We start from the raw sequence: 19,576 nt of genomic DNA, 5'->3' as shown, positions 1-19,576 counted from the left end.
TCAAATTACTTTCCCTGCTCAAACCCTGTGCGGTTTCTTTCTCTTAATTGGACCCTAACTGATATAGATGAGGTTTTGTCACGAGAAAGAGGGAAGAATTGTTGAAATGATGTCCATAACTTGTTTCTTTTCCCTCCTACATTTAAAAAAAGTTAATTAATTAATTTATTTTTGGCTGTGTTGGGTCTTCGTTTGCTGTGCAAGAGCTTTCTGTAGTTGCGGCGAGTGGGGGCCACTCTTCATCGCGGTGCGCGGGCCTCTCACTGTCGCGGCCTCTTTTGTGGCAGAGCACACGATCCAGACGCGCAGGCTCAGTAGTTGTGGCTCAACGGGCCCAGTTGCTCCGCAGCATGTGGGATCTTCCCAGACCCGGGCTCGAACCCGTATCCCCTGCATTGGCAGGCAGATTCTCAACCACTAGCGCCACCAGGGAAGCCCCCTCCTACGTTTTTATTGCTCTACTTTACTGTCTCTTCCAGTAGCACGTAAACTTGTTCAAGTTTCTCCTGTATATATTTCTATTACTGCTGTGTTTACTTTTACAATCAAATTTCTCAAAAGAGGGCTCAACTAGGCAGGATGGCGCGTCAGAGTCATCTGTGACGGCAAGACAGGCCACCAGGCCCTCAGAGGCGCTGCGAGCGGCAAAAAGTCTGGCGCCCCGCCGCGTGAGGGGCGGAGTCACGCGCCCGTAGGGGGCGTGGCTTCCAGCGCGCGCGAGGAGGGGGCCGGCACCGCTTGTGTGCACACAGTCGGCGGCTGCGCGCGCAGCAGGCTCGGGGCGTGGATGGCGGCTGTGGCGACTGGAAACGGGGCTTTCCAGGAGGAGGAGGGCACTGGTGGGGACGCAGCGGCTCCGCAGCCCCATGCCCCGACGAGTGCGCCCGGGGCTCGTCTCTCGAGGCTGCCTCTGGCGCGAGTGAAGGCCTTGGTGAAGGCGGACCCCGACGTGACGCTCGCAGGACAGGAAGCCATCTTCATTCTGGCACGAGCCGCGGTGCGGCCGGGGCACAATGGGGTGGCGGGGGTGCCTGGCGAGGGGCGGGGCTCGGGGCCTTTCCGAAGGGCGGGGCTTAGCGAGCCTTTGGTCCAGGTTTGGGGAACGCGGGGAGCCAGAAGAGGATGTGGGGCGGGGTGTGCTGAGCACCGGGAGGTGAGAGAGGTTCTGGGGCCGGATTCTGAGGTGTGAGCATAGGAAGGGAGGACGGAAAAAGCGTCGCGTAAAGTGGTTGTACTGGTTTGCTAACATACTTACCTCTTCTTGAGGGCCTGAACACGACTTTAATTTGCATCTCCAGTCTAACACTGAACTTGTAGGAACCTCAAGTAAATGAGTGTGGTGGATCTACAAGTGAGGGAGGGACGGATGTGTCATGGGTGACTGCAGGAGGGAGAAGGGGACTAGACTTTTATGAAGTCCAGGAGAACCTTCAGCTTCCCTGAGAACCTCTCTTTCACCCCTGTCCGTTCCCCCACCGCCAACAGAAGCACACACAAGAATTGTACTAGAATTCATCCATACAACTCTGCTTGGTTGTTTTGTTTTTTCAATTTTGGTTTATTATAACTTTTATTGTTTTAAAAATTTTTTTTCTGCTTTTCTTCACAGGAACTGTTTGTGGAAACCATTGCAAAAGATGCCTACTGTTGTGCTCAACAGGGGAAGAGGAAAACCCTTCAGAGGAGAGATTTGGGTAGAGTGTCACTTTGGTATCTTGGATCTGGGGGCAGACAAGAGAGGGCTGGTTGAGGTTTTCCCTTACACTGTTTAAGACGGCATCACTGTAAGATGAGCGGTGCCACAGGTCTCTTCCTACGATGTTTTCTCTTGGGCTGCCACAGTGCCAGAAAACCCTACCTTTTGAAAATCTGCTTTGGGTGGCTGGAGAGGTGCTGGGACAGAGAACCGAAGGAGTCTAGATGTTGCCAAAGCTAACTAGACCCCTTTATACCTTCTGCCATATTGTACCAGGCTTGACTTTTTTATTCACCTAGAAAGTAGAGGTTTGATTTCTGACTCTACTTTTTAGCTGGTAACCCTAGAACATCTGTAAGCTTTCATATACCATAATCTCGCTTTCCCTTCTGTATAGGCAACACTTCTATGATGACTTTCAGAGCAAAGATGTTCCCCTCGGTGAGCAGTATTTAACCAGGCTTTTCTTATTTTCTTACTCTCAGAGAGACAGCTGATACGTAAGATTTGGTGGTGGAGTAGATATGGATCTCAAGATAGCAAGGGACAAATTTTATAAATGCCCTAATTTGCATAAAGCCTCATGCCCTTCACTGTGGGTTGTGCTTTTGTAAGAGGTTGATGCCCAAATAACCGGAGTTAGTCAGGTGTCCCTTTACCTTGTGTTTCAGATAATGCAATAGAAGCTGTGGATGAATTTGCTTTCCTGGAAGGTGAGTTCTCTATCACGGGGTAATCATTTCCACCTGTCTTTCCCATGCTAACCATCTGACTTCAAAACCTTATAAAACCGATGGCCTGGTTCTTCCTTGTTCATGTAGGAATAATTTTCTCCCCATTTCCTATTAAGATAGGAAAAACAAATTCTAATTCAAATTCCCTTGGGTAGTTAGAACTTCTTCCTGAAAACTGCTTAACCATAAAAAAATGGAAGGGACTATAAAGACCCCAGTGTAGTTAGGTGGATTCAGAAGTTTGATTCTTACTTTGATCTCCATTCTTAGATATAAATCTTACCCCTCATCATAATGCTAGGGATCAGAAATGATTGCCAACATTTAAAGGGTTGCTTCTTGTTCTTTTTTCTTCTTCAGCAGTCTGTGTAAAGTGATTATTTTGCCGCAGTGAGATTCTATTCTGGCCTGTATCTATTTGTTCTTAGGAATTTTAGATTAATTCTTGTATACTAACTAAATCTTGTCATTGAAATAGAAAATATTTGAGATACCTCATTTTAACTAACTTCTCTTAGAGCTCTCTCTCCTACTTAATTCCTAAATCTGATCAGCTTACTATTCCCTACATATATTCTGATTGAAGAGCTTTGCGAAAGCCGTGCACCTTCAGTTCATTCTCACCTTTATCACACCAGGATGTTCTCAACTATCTCCCTGAAGCCTCATTACTTTCAGAAATCTTTTCTTGAATTATTTATTTCACTATTTTTACTCCTTTGTTCTGCATCTGTAATCAACCTAGGCCCCTGGCCCTGTTGATATATTCTTTTAAATGTCTTTTAAGATATATTCCCATGGCTAACTTTGAGCCTAGATTATTGAGTATTCTCTTAATTTGTAGATCTTTTTTAAGTCTCTTTTCTGATTACTCATTTCTCTTAAAAATAACTTGTTAGCTGCCTACCTAAGGCAGACAATTTCTTGTGACTGACATCCTATCAGTTCCTCAATCAAAAATGTTTGGAGCCTAACTCTACCTGTTTTTTTTTTTTTTTTTTTTTGCGTTACGCGGGACCCTCACTGTTGTGGCCTCTCCTGTTGCGGAGCACAGGCTCCGGACGCGCAGGCTCAGCGGCCATGGCTCACGGGCCTAGCCGCTCCGCGGCATGTGGGATCTTCCCGGACCGGGGCACGCACCCGCGTTCCCTGCATCGGCAGGCGGACTCTCAATCACTGTGCCACCAGGGAAGCCCCTGTTTATTTTTATTTTTAAACATGGAATACTTCATGAATTTGTGTGTCATCCTTGCACAGGGACCATGCTAACCTTCCCTGTATCGTTACAATTTTAGTAAGTGTACTGCTGAAGTGAGCACTCCTACCTGTTTATTTTTAATTACCATCTTTTCAAAGAGATGAGCAATGGGATCAAATTTCTGTTTAAAGACATAAAACTGCCAACTTCTGGTGCCAGGATGATAAATTGGAGGGTGCTAGGAATAGAAGTGGAGAGAACTTAACAAAGTTTTCCACTTTAGCCTATACCATGCATAGTGCTTGGCTTGGATTTTTAATAAATGGCCATTTAATGAGTGGTGGGTGTGTTCATTTTCATCTTTGGATTCAATAATCTGAGTGGTTGAATCCCTCTGCTCTATTCTACATTAGTAGATCTGAATTTTGGTCATTTTAGCCCCCTTGGATTTAGTCAGTATTATATTATTTTGTACCTGGTAAAATAAATGTTCTTATGTCCTTAGATGTGTATGTTCTAAGTGAAATTTTTTTTCTTTTTAATTGAGTCAGTATATATTCCTGTTTAAAAGTGAAATAGTTACCTAACGACTTATAATGAAATGGCCCTCATCCTTTTATTATTTCTGTTTTTAGCTTTTCAGATGGTTTCTTATATTTCTGAATAATATGCTTTGTTGTTCATTTATCAACTGTAGATCTTATGTTTTGACTTCCTGCTATGATAAACGAAGGTTTGGCTAACCTATACTACCCTCTCCGTCCCTTCCCTCCTTTCTCATTTTTTGTAGTTTTATCATTATTTTTAGTTCCTTTGTTACCTTTACAATTTATATAACATACTAAAATATGTTTTTTTTTGTTGGCTCCTCACTTTGTAAGGTATGACTGTTAGTTCTCTTATTCCTTCCTTTCCCATTTTTAGCTCACTTCTAGCTCTCACTTTGTGTCAAGGCTGAAAACATACCTCCTTATCATAATTAGATCTTCCATGCTATATAGGTTGAGTGTAGAAGTTGAAAAACGGTATTGTGAACAGTCTTCCTCTACCCTCTCTGTCCTTTAATCCCTTATATAGGTCCCCTCCCTTCACGTAGCAGTTATTAGTCTCTTGTGTAATCTTCTGGGTATTTTAATGCAAATATGTATGTGTATATATATATTCTTTTTTAAGCCTTTCCTTATGAAATGAGTATGGCATAGAATATGTATATCTTTTTTGGATACTGCCAAACATCTTGTATACCTGATTCACATCTCTATCAGCAGTGTATGACAGTTCCCATTGTTCCTCATTCTCACCAACACTTGGTATTATCAGGGTTTGATTTTTTGTCAGTCTGGTAGGAACAACATTGATGAGTGTTTTTATCATAAAAGGGTGTAGGATTTTGTTAAATGTTTTTTCTGCGTCTATTAAGATGGTCATGTGGTTTTTGTCTTTCCTTTTGTTAATGTGGTGTATCACATTGATTGATTTGTGAATATTGAATTATCCTTGCATCCCTGGAATAAATTCTACTTGATCATGTTGTATGATCCTTTTTAAATATATTATTGGATTTGGTTTGCTAGTATTTTGTTGAGGGTGTTTGCATTTATATTCATCAGTGATAATTGGCCTGTAATTTTTTTGTTTGTAGTTTCTTTGTCTGGTTTTGGTATCAGGGTAATGGTGGTCTTACTGTAGGATGAATTTGGGAGTGTTTCATCCTCCAGGTTTTTGGAATAGTTTGAGAAGGATAGGTACTAGCTCTTCTTTATATGTTTGGTAGAACTTCTCTGTGAAGCCATCTGGTCCTGGAGTTTTGTTTGCTGGGTGTTTTTTGATTAATAGTTCAGTTTCACTACTGGTGGTCCAGCTGTTCAGATTATCTATTTCTTTCTCATTCAGTCTTGGAATGTTGTCTGTTTCTAGAAATGTATCCCTTTCTTCTGGATTGCCCAATTTGTTGGCATATAACTGTTGGTAGTAGCCTCTTATGATTTTTTTGTATCTCTTATTTTGTTTATTTGGATCCTCATGTTTTCTTGATGAGTTGACTGAAGACTTCAATTTTGTTTATCTTTTCAAAAAACCAGCTCTTGGTTTCATTGACTTTCTATCGTTTTATGTTTCTCTGTTTCATTTTTTTCCTCTCTGATCTTTATTGTTACCTTTGTTCTGCTGACTTTCGGCTTTGTCCTTTTTCTTCTAATTCTTTTAGGTGGTAGGTTACGTTGTTTGAGATTTTTCTCATTTCTCAAGGTAGGCCTCTGTTGCTCCAAACTTTTCTCTTAGAACTGCTTTTGCTGCATCCCATAGATTTTGGAAAATTGTGTTTCCATTTTTATTTGTCTTGAGGTAGTTTCTGATTTTCTCTTGGATTTCTTCAGTGACCCATTGGTTTTTTAGTAGCATATGTTTAGTCTCCGCATGTTTGTATTTTCCCCATTTTTCATCCTGTGATTGATTTCTGGTTTCACACCATTGTGGTGGGAAAAAATGCTTGATATAATTTCTACCCTCTTAAATTTGTTGAGACTTGTTTAGTTAACTGGCATGTGATCTGTCCTGGAGAACATTCTTTGTGCATTTGAAAAGAATGTGTATTCTGTTGTTTTTGGGTGGAATATCCTGTAGGTATCTTTTAAGTTAACTGGTCTAATATGTCATTTATGACCACAGTTTCCTTATTGACTTTGTATCTGGATGATCTGTCCATTGATGTAAGTGGGGTGTCAAAGTCCCCTACTACTATTGTATTACTCTCAATTTCTCCCTTTATGTCTGTTACTGTTTGCTTTATGTACTAGGTACTCCTGTGTTAGGTGCATATGTTATTGAATGTTACATCCTATCTTTGTATTGATCCCTTTATCATTATATAATGCCCTTCTTTGTCTTTTGTTATAGACTTTGTTTTAAAGGCTATTTTGTCTGAGAGGACTATTGCTACCCCAGCTTGCTTGTTATTTCCGTTTGCATGAAATATCTTTTTCCATCCCCACACTTTCAGTCTGTGTATGTCTGAAGCTTTGAGGTGGGTCTCTTGTAAGCAGCATAATAGATAGGTATTGTTTTTTCATCCAGTCAGCCACCCTATGCTTATGATTGGAGCATTTAGTCCATTGACATTTAAGGTCATTATTTTTTTTTTTTAAACATCTTTATTGGGGTATAATTGCTTTACAATGGTGTGTTAGTTTCTGCTTTATAACAGAGTGAATCAGTCATACATAAACATATGTTCCCATATGTCTTCCCTCTTGCGTCTCCCTCCGTCCCACCCTCCCTATCCCACCCCTCCAGGCTGTCACAAAGCACCGAGCCAATATCCCTGTGCCATGCGGCTGCTTCCCACTAGCTATCTACCTTACTACGTTTGTTAGTGTGTATATGTCCATGACTCTCTCTCGCCCTGTCACCGCTAACCCTTTGCCCTCCCCATAACCTCAAGTCCGTTCTCTAGGAGGTCTGCGTCTTTATTCCTGCCTTACCGCTAGGTTCTTCATGACATTTTTTTTTTCTTAAATTCCATATATATGTGTTAGCATACGGTATTTGTCTTTTTCTTTCTGACTTACTTCACTCTGTATGACAGACTCTAGGTCTATCCACCTCATTACAAATAGCTCAATTTCGTTTCTTTTCATGGCTGAGTAATATTCCATTGTATATATGTGCCACATCTTCTTTATCCATTCATCCGATGATGGGCACTTAGGTTGTTTCCATCTCCGGACTATTGTAAGTAGAGCTGCAATGAACATTTTGGTACGTGACTCTTTTTGAATTATGGTTTTCTCAGGGTATATGCCCAGTAGTGGGATTGCTGGGTCATATGGTAGTTCTATTTTTAGTTTTTTGAGGAACCTCCATACTGTTCTCCACAGTGGCTGTATCAATTTACATTCCCACCAACAGTGCAAGAGGGTTCCCTTTTCTCCACACCCTCTCCAGCATTTATTGTTTCTAGATTTTTTGATGATGACCATTCTCACAGGTGTGAGATGATATCTCATTGTAGTTTTGATTTGCATTTCTCTAATGATTAATGAAGTTGAGCATTCTTTCATGTGTTTGTTGGCAGTCTGTATATCTTCTTTGGAGAAATGTCTGTTTAGGTCTTCTGCCCATTTTTGGATTGAGTTGTTTGTTTTTTTGTTATTGGGCTGCATGAGCTGCTTATAAATTTTGGAGATTAATCCATTGTCAGTTGCTTCATTTGCAAATATTTTCTCCCATTCTGAGGGTTGTCTTTTGGTCTTGTTTACGGTTTCCTTTGCTGTGCAAAAGCTGTGAAGTTTCATTAGGTCCCATTTGTTTATTTTTATTTTTTTATTTCCATTTCTCTAGGAGGTGGCTCAAAAAGGATCTTGCTGTGATTTATGTCATAGAGTATTCTGCCTATGTTTTCCTCTAAGAGTTTGATAGTTTCTGGCCTTACATTTAGGTCTGTAATCCATTTTGAGCTTATTTTTGTATACGGTGTTAGGGAGTGATCTAATCTCATACTTTTACATGTAGCTGTCCAGTTTTCCCAGCACAACTTATTGAAGAGGCTGTCCTTTCTCCACTGTACATTCCTGACTCCTTTATCAAGGATAAGGTGACCATATGTGCTTGGGTTTATCTCTGGGCTTTCTATCCTGTTCCATTGATTTATCTTTCTGTTTTTGTGCCAGTACCATACTATCTTGATTACTGTAGCTTTGTAGTATAGTCTGAGGTCAGGGAGCCTGTTTCCTCCAGCTCCGTTTTTCATTCTCCAGATTGCTTTGGCTATTCGGGGTCTTTTGTGTTTCCATACAAATTGTGAAATTTTTTGTTCTAGTTCTGTGAAAAATACGAGTGATAGTTTGATAGGGATTGCATTGAATCTGTAGATTGCTTTGGGTAGTAGAGTCATTTTCACAATGTTGATTCTTCCAATCCACGAACATGGTATATCTCTCCATCTATTTGTATCATCTTTAATTTCTTTCATCAGTGTCTTATAATTTTCTACATACAGGTCTTTTGTCTCCTTAACTAGGTTTATCCTAGATATTTTATTTTTTGTTGCAATGGTAAATGGGAGTGTTTTCTTGATTTCACTTTCAGATTATTCATCCTTAGTGTATAGGAATGCCAGAGATTTCGTGCATTAATTTTGTATTCTGCTACTTTACCAAATTAATTGATTAGCTCTAGTAGTTTTCTGGTAGCATCTTAGGATTCTCCATGTATAGTATCATGTCATCTGAAAACAGTGACAGCTTTACTTCTTCTTTTCTGATTTGAATTCATTTTATTTCCTTTTCTTCTCTGATTGCTGTGGCTAAAACTTCCAAAACTATGTTGAATAAGAGTGGTGAGAGTGGGCAACCTTGTCTTGTTCCTGAGCTTAGTGGAAATGCTTTCAGTTTTTCACCATTGAGAACAGTGTTGGCTGTGGGTTTGTCATATATGGCCTTTATTATGTTGAGGAAAGTTCCCTCTATGCGTACTTTCTGCAGGGTTTTTATCATAAATGGGTGTTGAATTTTGTCAAAAGCTTTCTCTGCATCTATTGAGATGATCATATGGTGTTTCTCCTTCAGTTTGTTAATATGGTGTATCACGTTGATTGGTTTGCGTATATTGAAGAATCCTTGCATTCCTGGAATAAACCCCACTTGATCATGGTGTATGATCCTTTTAATGTGCTGTTGGATTCTGTTTGCTAGTATTTTGTTGAGGATTTTTGCATCTATGTTCATCAGTGATATTGGCCTGTAATTTTCTTTCTTTGTGACATCCTTGTCTGGTTTTGGTATCAGGGTGATGGTGGCCTCGTAGAATGAGTTTGGGAAACCTCTGCTATATTTTGGAAGAATTTGAGAAGGATAGGTGTTAGCTCTTCTCTAAATTTTTGATAGAATTTGCCTGTGAAGCCATTTGGTCCTGGGCTTTTGTTTGTTGGAAGATTTTTAATCACAGTTTCAATTTCAGTGCTTGTGTTTGGTCTGTTCATATTATCTATTTCTTCCTGATTCTGACTTGGCAGGTTGTGCATTTCTAAGAATTTGTCCATTTCTTCCAGATTGTCCATTTTATTGGCATAGAGTTGCTTGTAGTAATCTCTCATGATCTTTTGTATTTCTGCAGTGTCAGTTGTTACTTCTCCTTTTTCATTTCTAATTCTATTGATTTGAGTCTTCTCCCTTTTTTTCTTGATGAGTCTGACTAATGGTTTATCAATTTTGTTTATCTTCTCGAAGAACCAGCTTTTAATTTTATTGATATTTGCTCTCATTTCCTTCATTTCTTTTTCATTTATTTCTGATCTGATTTTTATGATTTCTTTCCTTCTGCTAACTTTGGGTTTTTTTTGTTCTTCTTTACCCTAATTGCTTTAGGTGCAAGGTTATGTTGTTTATTCGAGATGTTTCCTGTTTCTTAAGTTAGGATTGTATTGCTATAAACTTCTCTCTTAGAACTGCTTTTGCTGCATCCCATAGATTTTGGGTTGTTATGTCTCCATTGTCATTTGTTTCTGGGTATTTTTTGATTTCCTATTCGATGTCTTCAGTGATCACTTCGTTATTAAGTAGTGTATTGTTTAGCCTCCATGTGTTTGTATTTTTTACAGATCTTTTCCTGTAATTGATATCTAGTCTCATAACGTTGTGGTCGGAAAAGATACTTGAAACAGTTTCAGTTTTCTTAAATTTACCAAGGCTTGACTTGTGATCCAAGATATGATCTATCCTGGAGAATGTTCCATGAGCACTTGAAAAAAATGTGTATTCTGTTGTTTTTGGATGGAATGTCCTATAAATATCAATTAAGTTCATCTTGTTTAATGTATCATTTAAAGCTTGTGTTTCCTTATTTATTTTCATTTTGGATGATCTGTCCATTGGTGAAAGTGAGGTGTTAAAGTCCCCTAGTATGAATGTGTTACTGTCGATTTCCCCTTTTATGGCTGTTAGTATTTGCCTTATGTATTGAGGTGCTCCTATGTTGGGGCATAAATATTTACAATTGTTATATCTTCTTCTTGGATCGATTCCTTGATCATTATATAGTGTCCTTCTTTGTCTCTTCTAATAGTCTTTATTTTAAAGTCTCTTTTGTCTGGTATGAGAATTGCTACTCCAGCTTTCTTTTGGTTTTCATTAGCATGAAATACCTTTTTCCATCCCCTTTCAGTCTGTATGTATCTCTAGGTCTGAAGTGGGTCTCTTGTAGACAGCAAATATATGGGTCTTGTTTTTGTATCCATTCAGCCAATCTGTGTCTTTGGTGGGAGCATTTAATCCATTAACATTTAAGGTAATTATCGATATGTATGTTCCTATTCCCATTTTCTTAATTGTTTTGGGTTCGTCATTGTAGGTCTTTTCCTTCTCTTGTGTTTCTTGCCTAGAGAAGTTCCTTTAGCCGTTGTTGTAAAGCTGGTTTGGTGGTGCTGAACGCTCTCAGGTTTTGCTTGTCTGTAAAGATTTTAATTTCTCCATCAAATCTGCATGAGATCTTTGCTGGGTAGAGTAATCTTGGTTGCAGGTTTTTCTCCATCATCACTTTAAATATGTCCTGCCAGTCCCTTCTGGCTTGCAGAGTTTCTGCTGAAAGATCAGCTGTTAACCTTATTGGGATTCCCTTGTGTGTTATTTGTTGTTTTTCCCTTGCTGCTTTTAATTGTTTTCTTTGTATTTAATTTTTGACAGTTTGATTAATATGTGTCTTGGCATGTTTCTCCTTGGATTTATCCTATATGGGACTCTCTGTGCTTTCTGGACTTGATTAACTATTTCCTTTCCCATATTAGGGAAGTTGTCAACAGTAATCTCTTGAAATATTTTCTCAGTCCTTTTCTTTTTCTCTTCTTATTCTGGAACCCCTATAATTCGAATGTTGGTGTGTTTAATGTTGTCCCAGAGGTCTCTGAGTCTGTCCTCAGTTCTTTTCATTCTTTTTTCTTTATTCTGCTCTGCAGTAGTTATTTCCACTATTTTATCTTCCAGGTTACTTATCCGTTCTTCTGCCTCAGTTATTCTGCTATTGATCCCTTCTAGAGTATTTTTAATTTCATTTATTGTGTTGTTCATCATTGCTTGTTTCATCTTTAGTTCTTCTAGGTCCTTGTTAAATGTTTCTTGCATTTTGTCCATTCTGTTTCCAAGATTTTGGATCATCTTTACTATCATTATTCTGAATTCTTTTTCAGGTAGACTGCCTATTTCCTCTTCATTTTTTAGGCCTTGTGGGTTTTTATCTTGCTCCTTCATCTGCTGTGTGTTTTTCTGTCTTCTCATTTTGCTTATCTTACTGTGTTTGGGGTCTCCTTTTTGCAGGCTGCAGGTTCGTAGTTCCCGTTGTGTTTGGTGTCTGTCCCCAGTGGCTAAGTTTGTTTCAGTGGGTTGTGAAGGCTTCCTGGTGGAGGGGACTAGTGCCTGTGTTCTGGTGATGAGGCTGGATCTTGTCTTTCTGGTGGGCAGGTCCACGTCTGGTGGTGTGTTTGGGGTGTCTGTGGACTTATTATGATTTTAGGCAGCCTCTCTGCTATAGGTGGGGTTGTGTTCCTATCTTGCTAGTTGTTTGCCATAGGATGTCCAGCACTGTAGCTTGCTGGTCGTTGAGTGAAGCTGGGTGCTGGTGTTGAGATGGAGATCTCTGGGAGATTTTCGCCGTTCATTATTATGTGGAGCTGGGAGGTCTGTTGTGGACCAGTGTCCTGAGGGTGGCTCTCCCACCTCAGAGGCACAGCACTGACTCCTGGCTGCAGCACCAAGAACCTTCATCCAAATGACTTAGAATAAAAGGGAGAAGAAATAGAAAGAAAGAGAGAAAGAAAGAAAGGAGAGAGGGAGGGAGGGAGGAAGGAAGGAGGGAAGGAAGGAAAAAAAGAAAGAAACATAAAGTAAAATAAAATAAGATAAAATATAATAAAGTTATTAAAATAAAAAAATAATTAAGGAAAAAAAATTAAAAGTAAACAAACAAAAACAACAGACGGATAGAACCCTAAGACAAATGGTGGAAGCAAAGCTATACAGACAATATCTCACACAGAAGCATACACATACACATTCACAAAAAGAGGAAAAGGGGAAAAAATCTTAAATCTTGCTCTCAAAGTCCACCTCCTCAATTTGGTTATGATTCGTTGTCTATTCATGTATTCCACAGATACAGGGTACATCAAGTTGATTGTGGAGCTTTATTTCGCTGCTTCTGAGGCTGCTGGGAGATATTTCCCTTTCTCTTCTTTGTTCTCACAGCTCCCAGGGGCTCAGCTTTGGATTTGGCCCCGCCTCTGCGTGTAGGTCACTGGAGGGCATCTGTTCTTCGCTCAGACAGGACGGGGTTAAAGGAGTCGCTGAATCGGGGGCTCTGGCTCACTCAGGCTGGGGGGAGGGAGGGGAATGGAATGTGGGGCGAGTCTGCAGGGGTAGAGGCCGGCGTGACGTTGCACCAGCCTGAGGTGCGCCATGCGTTCTTCCGTGGGAGTTGTCCCTGCATCCCGGGACCCTGGCAGTGGCGGGCTGCACAGGCTCCCCGGAAGGGGGTTGTGGATAATAACCTGTGTTCACACACAGGCTTCTTGGTGGCGGCAGCAAGTGCTTAGGCTTTTTAAATCTATGGATTGATGTCTTTCATCTGTCCTGGAGAAGTCTCTTTGTCTCTCCTTTCTGTTTTTCTTTCTCCTTTCTCTCTGGGATTCACATTAAATGTATGCTAAAAGTCAACCATCATTTTGCCACTCCATGATGTATTATATGTAATTTTTCTGACCTTCCATTTTATTAATTCTCTGTTCAGTAGTCTTGTCTCCTTTAAACTTTCCTGTTGATTTATTAGTTTCAGTTCTTGTTTTTGTATTTTTCATTTTCTGTGAATTCCATTTAGTTATTTTTCAAATATATTTTGTTAGTTTGTATTTGCTGCAGATGTTTTGAAACTTGTCTTTTATTTCACTAAATGTAGTATGTACAATTGTTTATAATCTGTGTCCAATCTAATATCCAAAGCCTTTTAAGCCTGGCTTATTTATTTACTTTTCTGTCTATTGTTTTTGTTGGTACTGTCTCATAGTCTTTTTCTATTTGCTTAGTTATCTTAGTGTATATATATATATTGTTGCAGTACGCGGGCCTCTCACTGTTGTGACCTCTCCCGTTGCGGAGCACAGGCTCTAGACGCGTAGGCTCAGTGGCCATGGCTCACGTGCCTAGCTGCTCCGCGGCATATGGGATCTTCCTGGACTGGGGCACGAACCTGTGTCCCCTGCATTGGCAGGCAGACTCTCAACCACTGCGCCACCAGGGAAGCCCTATCTTGGTATATTTGTCATTGTATTAATATTTGAAAAAATAATTTGTTGGATAATTATTTGAGGCCAGTATAATGAGACCTTTCTTCAAAGATTTTCATTTGCTTCTGCAAGACACCTACGGGCATGTGTCAGTGCAGAACCTCCTTTTTGAATCTAAGACTTGAGGATTCCTTGATCACTGTGGTGATATCAACTGTGATGGCAGGTCTGTGAGGGGACTGATTTAATTCTAGTTCAGCCTTACTCTGAGGGTGTAGCCTTTTGGGAATCCAGCTTTTAGAAAGGGGGAAATTATCAAACCTTTCCACTTGGGCAGATTCTCAGATTTGACCCTTCATTTGCTTAGCCAAAATCGCAAATGTTTTTCAGCTCTCTTTTGGATTGGCAGATTCCCCTGAGGTAAAAGCAGTTTTGGAGGCTGGGTTTTCTTTGTGTTTTTGCCTTCTCTAGATTTTGGGTTTGCCTTTTCTTGAGGCCTATTTAATGCCTGAAGGATTTTCTTTTTAAAAATAGATTAATCAGTTCTATCAGTTGGTATCAGCAGAAATTTGACATTATCAAAAGCAGAGGCTATTAAAAAAATTTTGAAGTTTTTTTGCTTTGTTTTGTTCTTTTCTTACGTGTTCTTTTCCCTGAATTATTCTTTCAAATCTTTCCTTTTACTGGATAGGCTTTCTTCAAATGCCATGTAATTTTTATTCTATTTTAGAATGAGGGAATAAGAAAGCTCTTTGGAACCTGTGTATGTATGTGTATGGAGGGTGGTTATTGCCTTGCAGTTTTACTTTAGTGTGGGTAGCGGGTGGGACCAGATGTTATGTTGGGGGCCTCCAAAGGCCAGAATTGCAGAAAACTTGACTGTGGGAAGCTGGAATTTTCAGAAGCCACTTGTTCTCCAGATAATTCATTTAGTTCTTTAGAAGAGAGCCTGCTGATTTTTTTTCAAGTTAGATTTAGTTTAAATGCTTGTTTTCTGGTAGTGCTGCACACTGGGAGGGTTGTGAGGAGATGTGGTCAACTGTTTCTCATATAGACCCTCGAGTCATTACCCATGTTAGCCTTGCATCTCTTTCTGTCATTTTTGGTGTCAGTCTAGATCCTCCCCATGAGTTTTCTAGTTAGATGGGTTCCCACCTCTGCTGCACCCCCCTCTGTTTATTGTAGGCTTATTTTCCTCTGCCCTATTTATAAACACACTTCAGTCAGATTTCTGTCAGTCAATTTTTTGTTTCAACCAAATCTCTTTGTTGTAGATTTATATACCTGTTAAAAGATTTTTTTCCTTTCACGTGGAATCTTGCATGGGAGGGCATACAAACTTGAGGGTCCAGTTTCCCATCTTTTTTTAAAGTTTAAAAAAAATTTTATTTTTGGCTGCATTGGGTCTTCATTGCTTCGTGCAGGCTTTCTCTAGTTGCGGCGAGTGGAGGCTACTCTTTGTTGTGGTGTGCAGGCTTCTCATGGTGGTGGCTTGTCTTGTTGCGGAGCGTGGGATCTGGCATGTGGGCTTCAGTAGTTGCAGCATATGGGCTCAGTAGTTGTGGCTCTCAGGTTCTAGAGTGCAGGCTTAGTAGTTGTGGCACACGGGCTTATTTGCTCCATGGCATGTGGGATCTTCCCAGACCAGGTATCGAACCCATGTCCTCTACAATGGCAGGAGGATTCTTAACCACTGTGCCACCAGGGAAGTCCCCAGTTTCCCATCTTGACCTGGAACTTTTTCAAAGATTATACACCCTGCTTAGAAAACTTATTTATTTTGTATCACTCACCCCTTGTTGTAGTCTCCACAGATGCTCATTAACCAACACAATTTCTTAGCCCTTTTCCCACATCTAAATTGAACTCTCCAGACCCAACTGCCCAGCCTCTGTAATGACATGTTCTTCCCCAAGGATCTTTTGGATGGATATTCCTCAAAATGAGCATTTTGGTCTTAGAAGAACTGCCAGTACCAAAGCAGCTGCCACTTAACTTTGCCCAGTTTGCTACATTCATCCAGCTCTTGAGGCACCTTGCTTTCAACATTGCTCTTTGTGTTTTTAGGTACTTTGGATTGATTGCTGAGCCTGGGCAGTTTTGTGAGCCTGTACCTGCATCCTTCAGCTAGGCCCTCTGCAGGTCTCAGCTTTGAAGAAGAGTCTTTGAAATACTGGACTTACACACTTTTCCTGTTCTGCCTTCACCTAAGCCTGGATAAGCAGAGATCTCACCGGTTAGCTTTTCTTTATAAGGTCTTCCACTACTTGTGTCTTCCATTTCTGGCCTGGATGCAGCTGCTGCTGCTTGTGGTAGAGATATCAAAAATGATTTTGTAGGTTGCTTAATAAATGATAAGGACCAAATAAAAGTTTCTGATCAACCTCAGCCTAGTGTGTTTTATCATCTTGCCTTTGTTCTTGCGTCATGACTGGAGAGCCACCATGCCTAGCCACAGATTTTTCTGATCTTCCCTGCTAGCCATTGTAAACCCCAGTCTTTCATTTATTTGTTCATTTTTTTAGCACATCAGCAGAGTGTGGCTCCAGAATTTATAGGATGTCACTTAAGGTCTTCAGAGGTCAAATAAATGTGATCCTAGATTTAAAACCAGTTAAAATATTTCAGTAGCTTTATTGAGATATAATTCACCTACCATACAATTTACCCATTTAAAGTGTATATTTCAGTAGTTTTTAATATATTCACAGATATGTAAAACTGTTGCTATAGTCAATTTTGGAGCATTGTTAAGGGAATTACATAATAGGTGGTATTTTGTGTCTGCCTTCTTTCACTTAAGGTAATGTTTTGTAAGGTTTATCTATGTTATAGCATGTATCAGTACCCATTCCTTTATTTTTAAAATTGTAAAATATACATAACATAAAATGTATCATTTTAACCACTTTTAAGTGTACAGTTCTGTGGCATTTATTCCCATTGTTATCACCATCACCCATCTCCAGAATATTTTTCATCTTCCCACACTGAAACTGAACCCATTAGAAAATAATTCCGCATTCTTCCCTTCCCCAGGCCCTAGTTAAATCTTGTTTTTTGAGAAGGTGTGGGTGACATAGGAGGAAGGAGGCAGAGTACTTAGAAAGTAGTGGTTAAGGAAAGCAGTAGGAAGCCTTGGACAGTGGGACTTAAATATTTTTGGATCATGAATAGGAGGTATAAAGTCTATAAATCTCCCTAGAAGGATGTGCAGATGCTCAATCTTGTAATGTTTTATAAGTAAATTTTCTTTTAGAATAATACTGATTTACAGAAAAGCTGCAAAGACAGTACAGAGTTCTTGTATACTCCTCACCTAGTTCCCCATTGTTAACATCTTACATTGCCAGGTACATTTATCAAACCTAAGAAACTGACATTTATATCACTATTAACTAAACTCCAGACTTTTTGGATTTCTCATTTTCCCATTAATATCCTTTTTCTGTTCTAAGATCCAATCCAGTACATTATATTTACTTGTCATGTCTCCTAGTCTCCTCTGGTCTGTTTTCTCTTTTCATGACCATGATAGCCTTCAGTAGCACTGGGGAGGTATCCGGCAGACTGTCCCCGACATGGGTTTGTCTGTTTTTCTTAGGATTAGTTAGTACCAGAACTTTGCATATAATTTCAGGGGTTACCCAGGCCCCTGAGGCCCTTCCATGGGCCTTGTATTATTGCAGATTGGAATTTAAAAGGGAATGCAGGCCTTTTTTCACGATAAACTTAGAGGTTGCAGCCCATTAATAGGACATGAAATCAATGTACTATGTTGCCACTGTCATTTTAAAATAATAAAAGCAGTGAAGTGTTGAACTGAGTGAAAGGTAAGTTTGTTTCATTTATATGTGTGTATATTACATCATTGTGGAAAATCTATGTGGTGGGCACAGTTTTGGCCCCTGTGACCTTTGCCCCTGGTGTCATGCTTGTGAATATATTACATGGCAAGAGAGAATGTTGCATATGTAATTAAGGTTACTAATCAGTAGACTTTAAAATAGATGATCCTGGATTGTCTGGCCAGCCCCAAAGTAATCACATGAACTCTTAAAAGCAGAGCTTTCTCCTGGCTGAGGGTAAGAAGTTATAGAGATGTGGCAGAAGAGGACATCAGAAAGATTCAAAGCATGAAAAGGACATGATCTATTGTTGCTGGCTTTGAAGATGGAGAGGGTCATGAGCCAAGGAATGTGGCAGCCTTTAGACGATGATAACTGCTGGCTGACAGCCAGCAAGGAAATGACCTCAGTCCCATAACTGCATTGAACTGAATTCTGCCGGTAACTTGCCTGGTCTTGGAAATGGGTTGTCCCTTAGAGCCTCCAGAAAAAGCCCAGGTCAGCTGACACCTTCACTTTGGCCTGGTGAGACCCAGAGCAGATAATCTGGTCACACTGTGCCAGACTTCTAACTTGCAGAACTGTAAGATAATAAATGAGTGTTGGTTTAAGCTGCCAACTTTGTGGTAATGTTGTGTATTTCTTACTGGGGGTCAAGGTAAAACAGCATTGGAAAATATTGCTGTAGTAGAAAGGATCCTGGACGGGTCAAGAGACTTTGGTTCTCATCTCACTACTCCTACTACCTTAGATAAAACTGTTAATCACTTACCCTTCCTGAGTTTTCCCTCTTATCAGTTGAGTGGGTTATTCTAAAGTTTCTTCCATATGACATGTTTTTCTTTTATGAACTGCCCTTTTTTTTTTCAGCAAAATTCACCCCTTTTAGTGTATAGTTTTATGAGTTTTGATAAATGCATTTAATGACCATCTCAATCAAAGATTAGAAAAGTTACACCACCACAAAAATTCCCTCGTTGCTGCCTCTTTATAGTCCTCTCCCACCCAACAAGTGTGCCAGCTCCTGGCAACCACTGATCTATTTATTGTCCACATAGTTTGCCTTCATAAATGGAATCATACAGTTTGTAGACTTTTGAGCCTGGCTTCCTTAATAATGCATTTGAGATTCATTTATGTTGCGTGTATCAGTAGTTTGTTTCTTTTTATTTCTGTGTAGTATTCCATTGTATGGAATGTACGTACCACATTTTGTTTATCCATTCCCCAGTTGAGGGATATTTGCCAGTTTTTGGTGATTATGAATAAAGGTGCTGTAAATATTTGCATGTAGGTTTTTGTGTGAACATTAACTTTTCATGTCTCTTGGGTAAATACGTAGGAGTGGGAGTGCTGGATCTTGTAAACATATGTTTACTTTTTAAAGAATCTGCCAAACTGTTTTCCAAAGTACCAGTACCATTTTGCATTTATACCAGCAGTGTTTTGTTCTGCATCCTTCCTAGCAAGTATATTGCTATAAACTTCCCTCTTAGAACTGCTTTTGCTGCATCTCATAGGTTTTGGATAGTCGTGTTTTTATTTTCATTTGTCTCTAGGTATGTTTTTGATTTCCTCTTTGATTTCTTCAGTGATCCATTAGTTGTTTCATAGCATATTGTTTAGCCTCCCTTGTTTGTATTTTTTGCAGTTTTTTTCTTGTAGTTGATTTCAATCTCATACGTTGTGGTGAGAAAAGATGCTTGACGTGATTTCAATTTTCTTAAATTTACTGAGGCTTGACTTATGGCCCAAATTGTGATCTATCCTGAAGAATGTTCCCTGTGCATTTGAAAAGAAAGTGTATTCTGCTGCTTTCGGATGGAATGTTCTATA

General features: G+C 39.8%; 1 protein-coding gene and 1 non-coding gene across 3 annotated transcripts; one reads left to right on the top strand and one right to left on the bottom strand.

The window, feature by feature from the left end:
• The first annotated feature begins 737 nt into the window (after positions 1-737).
• Positions 738-16,298, top strand: POLE4 (DNA polymerase epsilon 4, accessory subunit). 2 transcript variants are annotated; one of them, XM_060027738.1, is made up of 4 exons: positions 739-997; positions 1,610-1,694; positions 2,368-2,409; positions 15,960-16,297. In XM_060027738.1, the coding sequence occupies exons 1-4, from the start codon at positions 788-790 to the stop codon at positions 15,971-15,973; spliced, it is 351 nt and encodes a 116-aa protein (XP_059883721.1). In that variant the 5' UTR covers positions 739-787; the 3' UTR covers positions 15,974-16,297. The 2 variants fall into 2 exon arrangements, with proteins under 2 accessions (XP_059883722.1, XP_059883721.1); XM_060027739.1 differs by lacking the exon at positions 2,368-2,409 and having other exon boundaries at positions 738-997; positions 15,960-16,298.
• LOC132435683 (U6 spliceosomal RNA) lies at positions 3,643-3,749 on the bottom strand. The gene has a single exon (XR_009521626.1). It is a non-coding gene; the product is annotated as a U6 spliceosomal RNA (small nuclear RNA).
• Positions 16,299-19,576: the final 3,278 nt, after the last annotated feature.

This window comes from Delphinus delphis, chromosome 12 (genome assembly GCF_949987515.2).
Source record: "Delphinus delphis chromosome 12, mDelDel1.2, whole genome shotgun sequence".
Lineage (NCBI taxonomy): Eukaryota > Metazoa > Chordata > Mammalia > Artiodactyla > Delphinidae > Delphinus > Delphinus delphis.
Note: the sequence above shows the minus strand (reverse complement) of the source record. Positions and strands in the feature narration are given on the sequence as shown.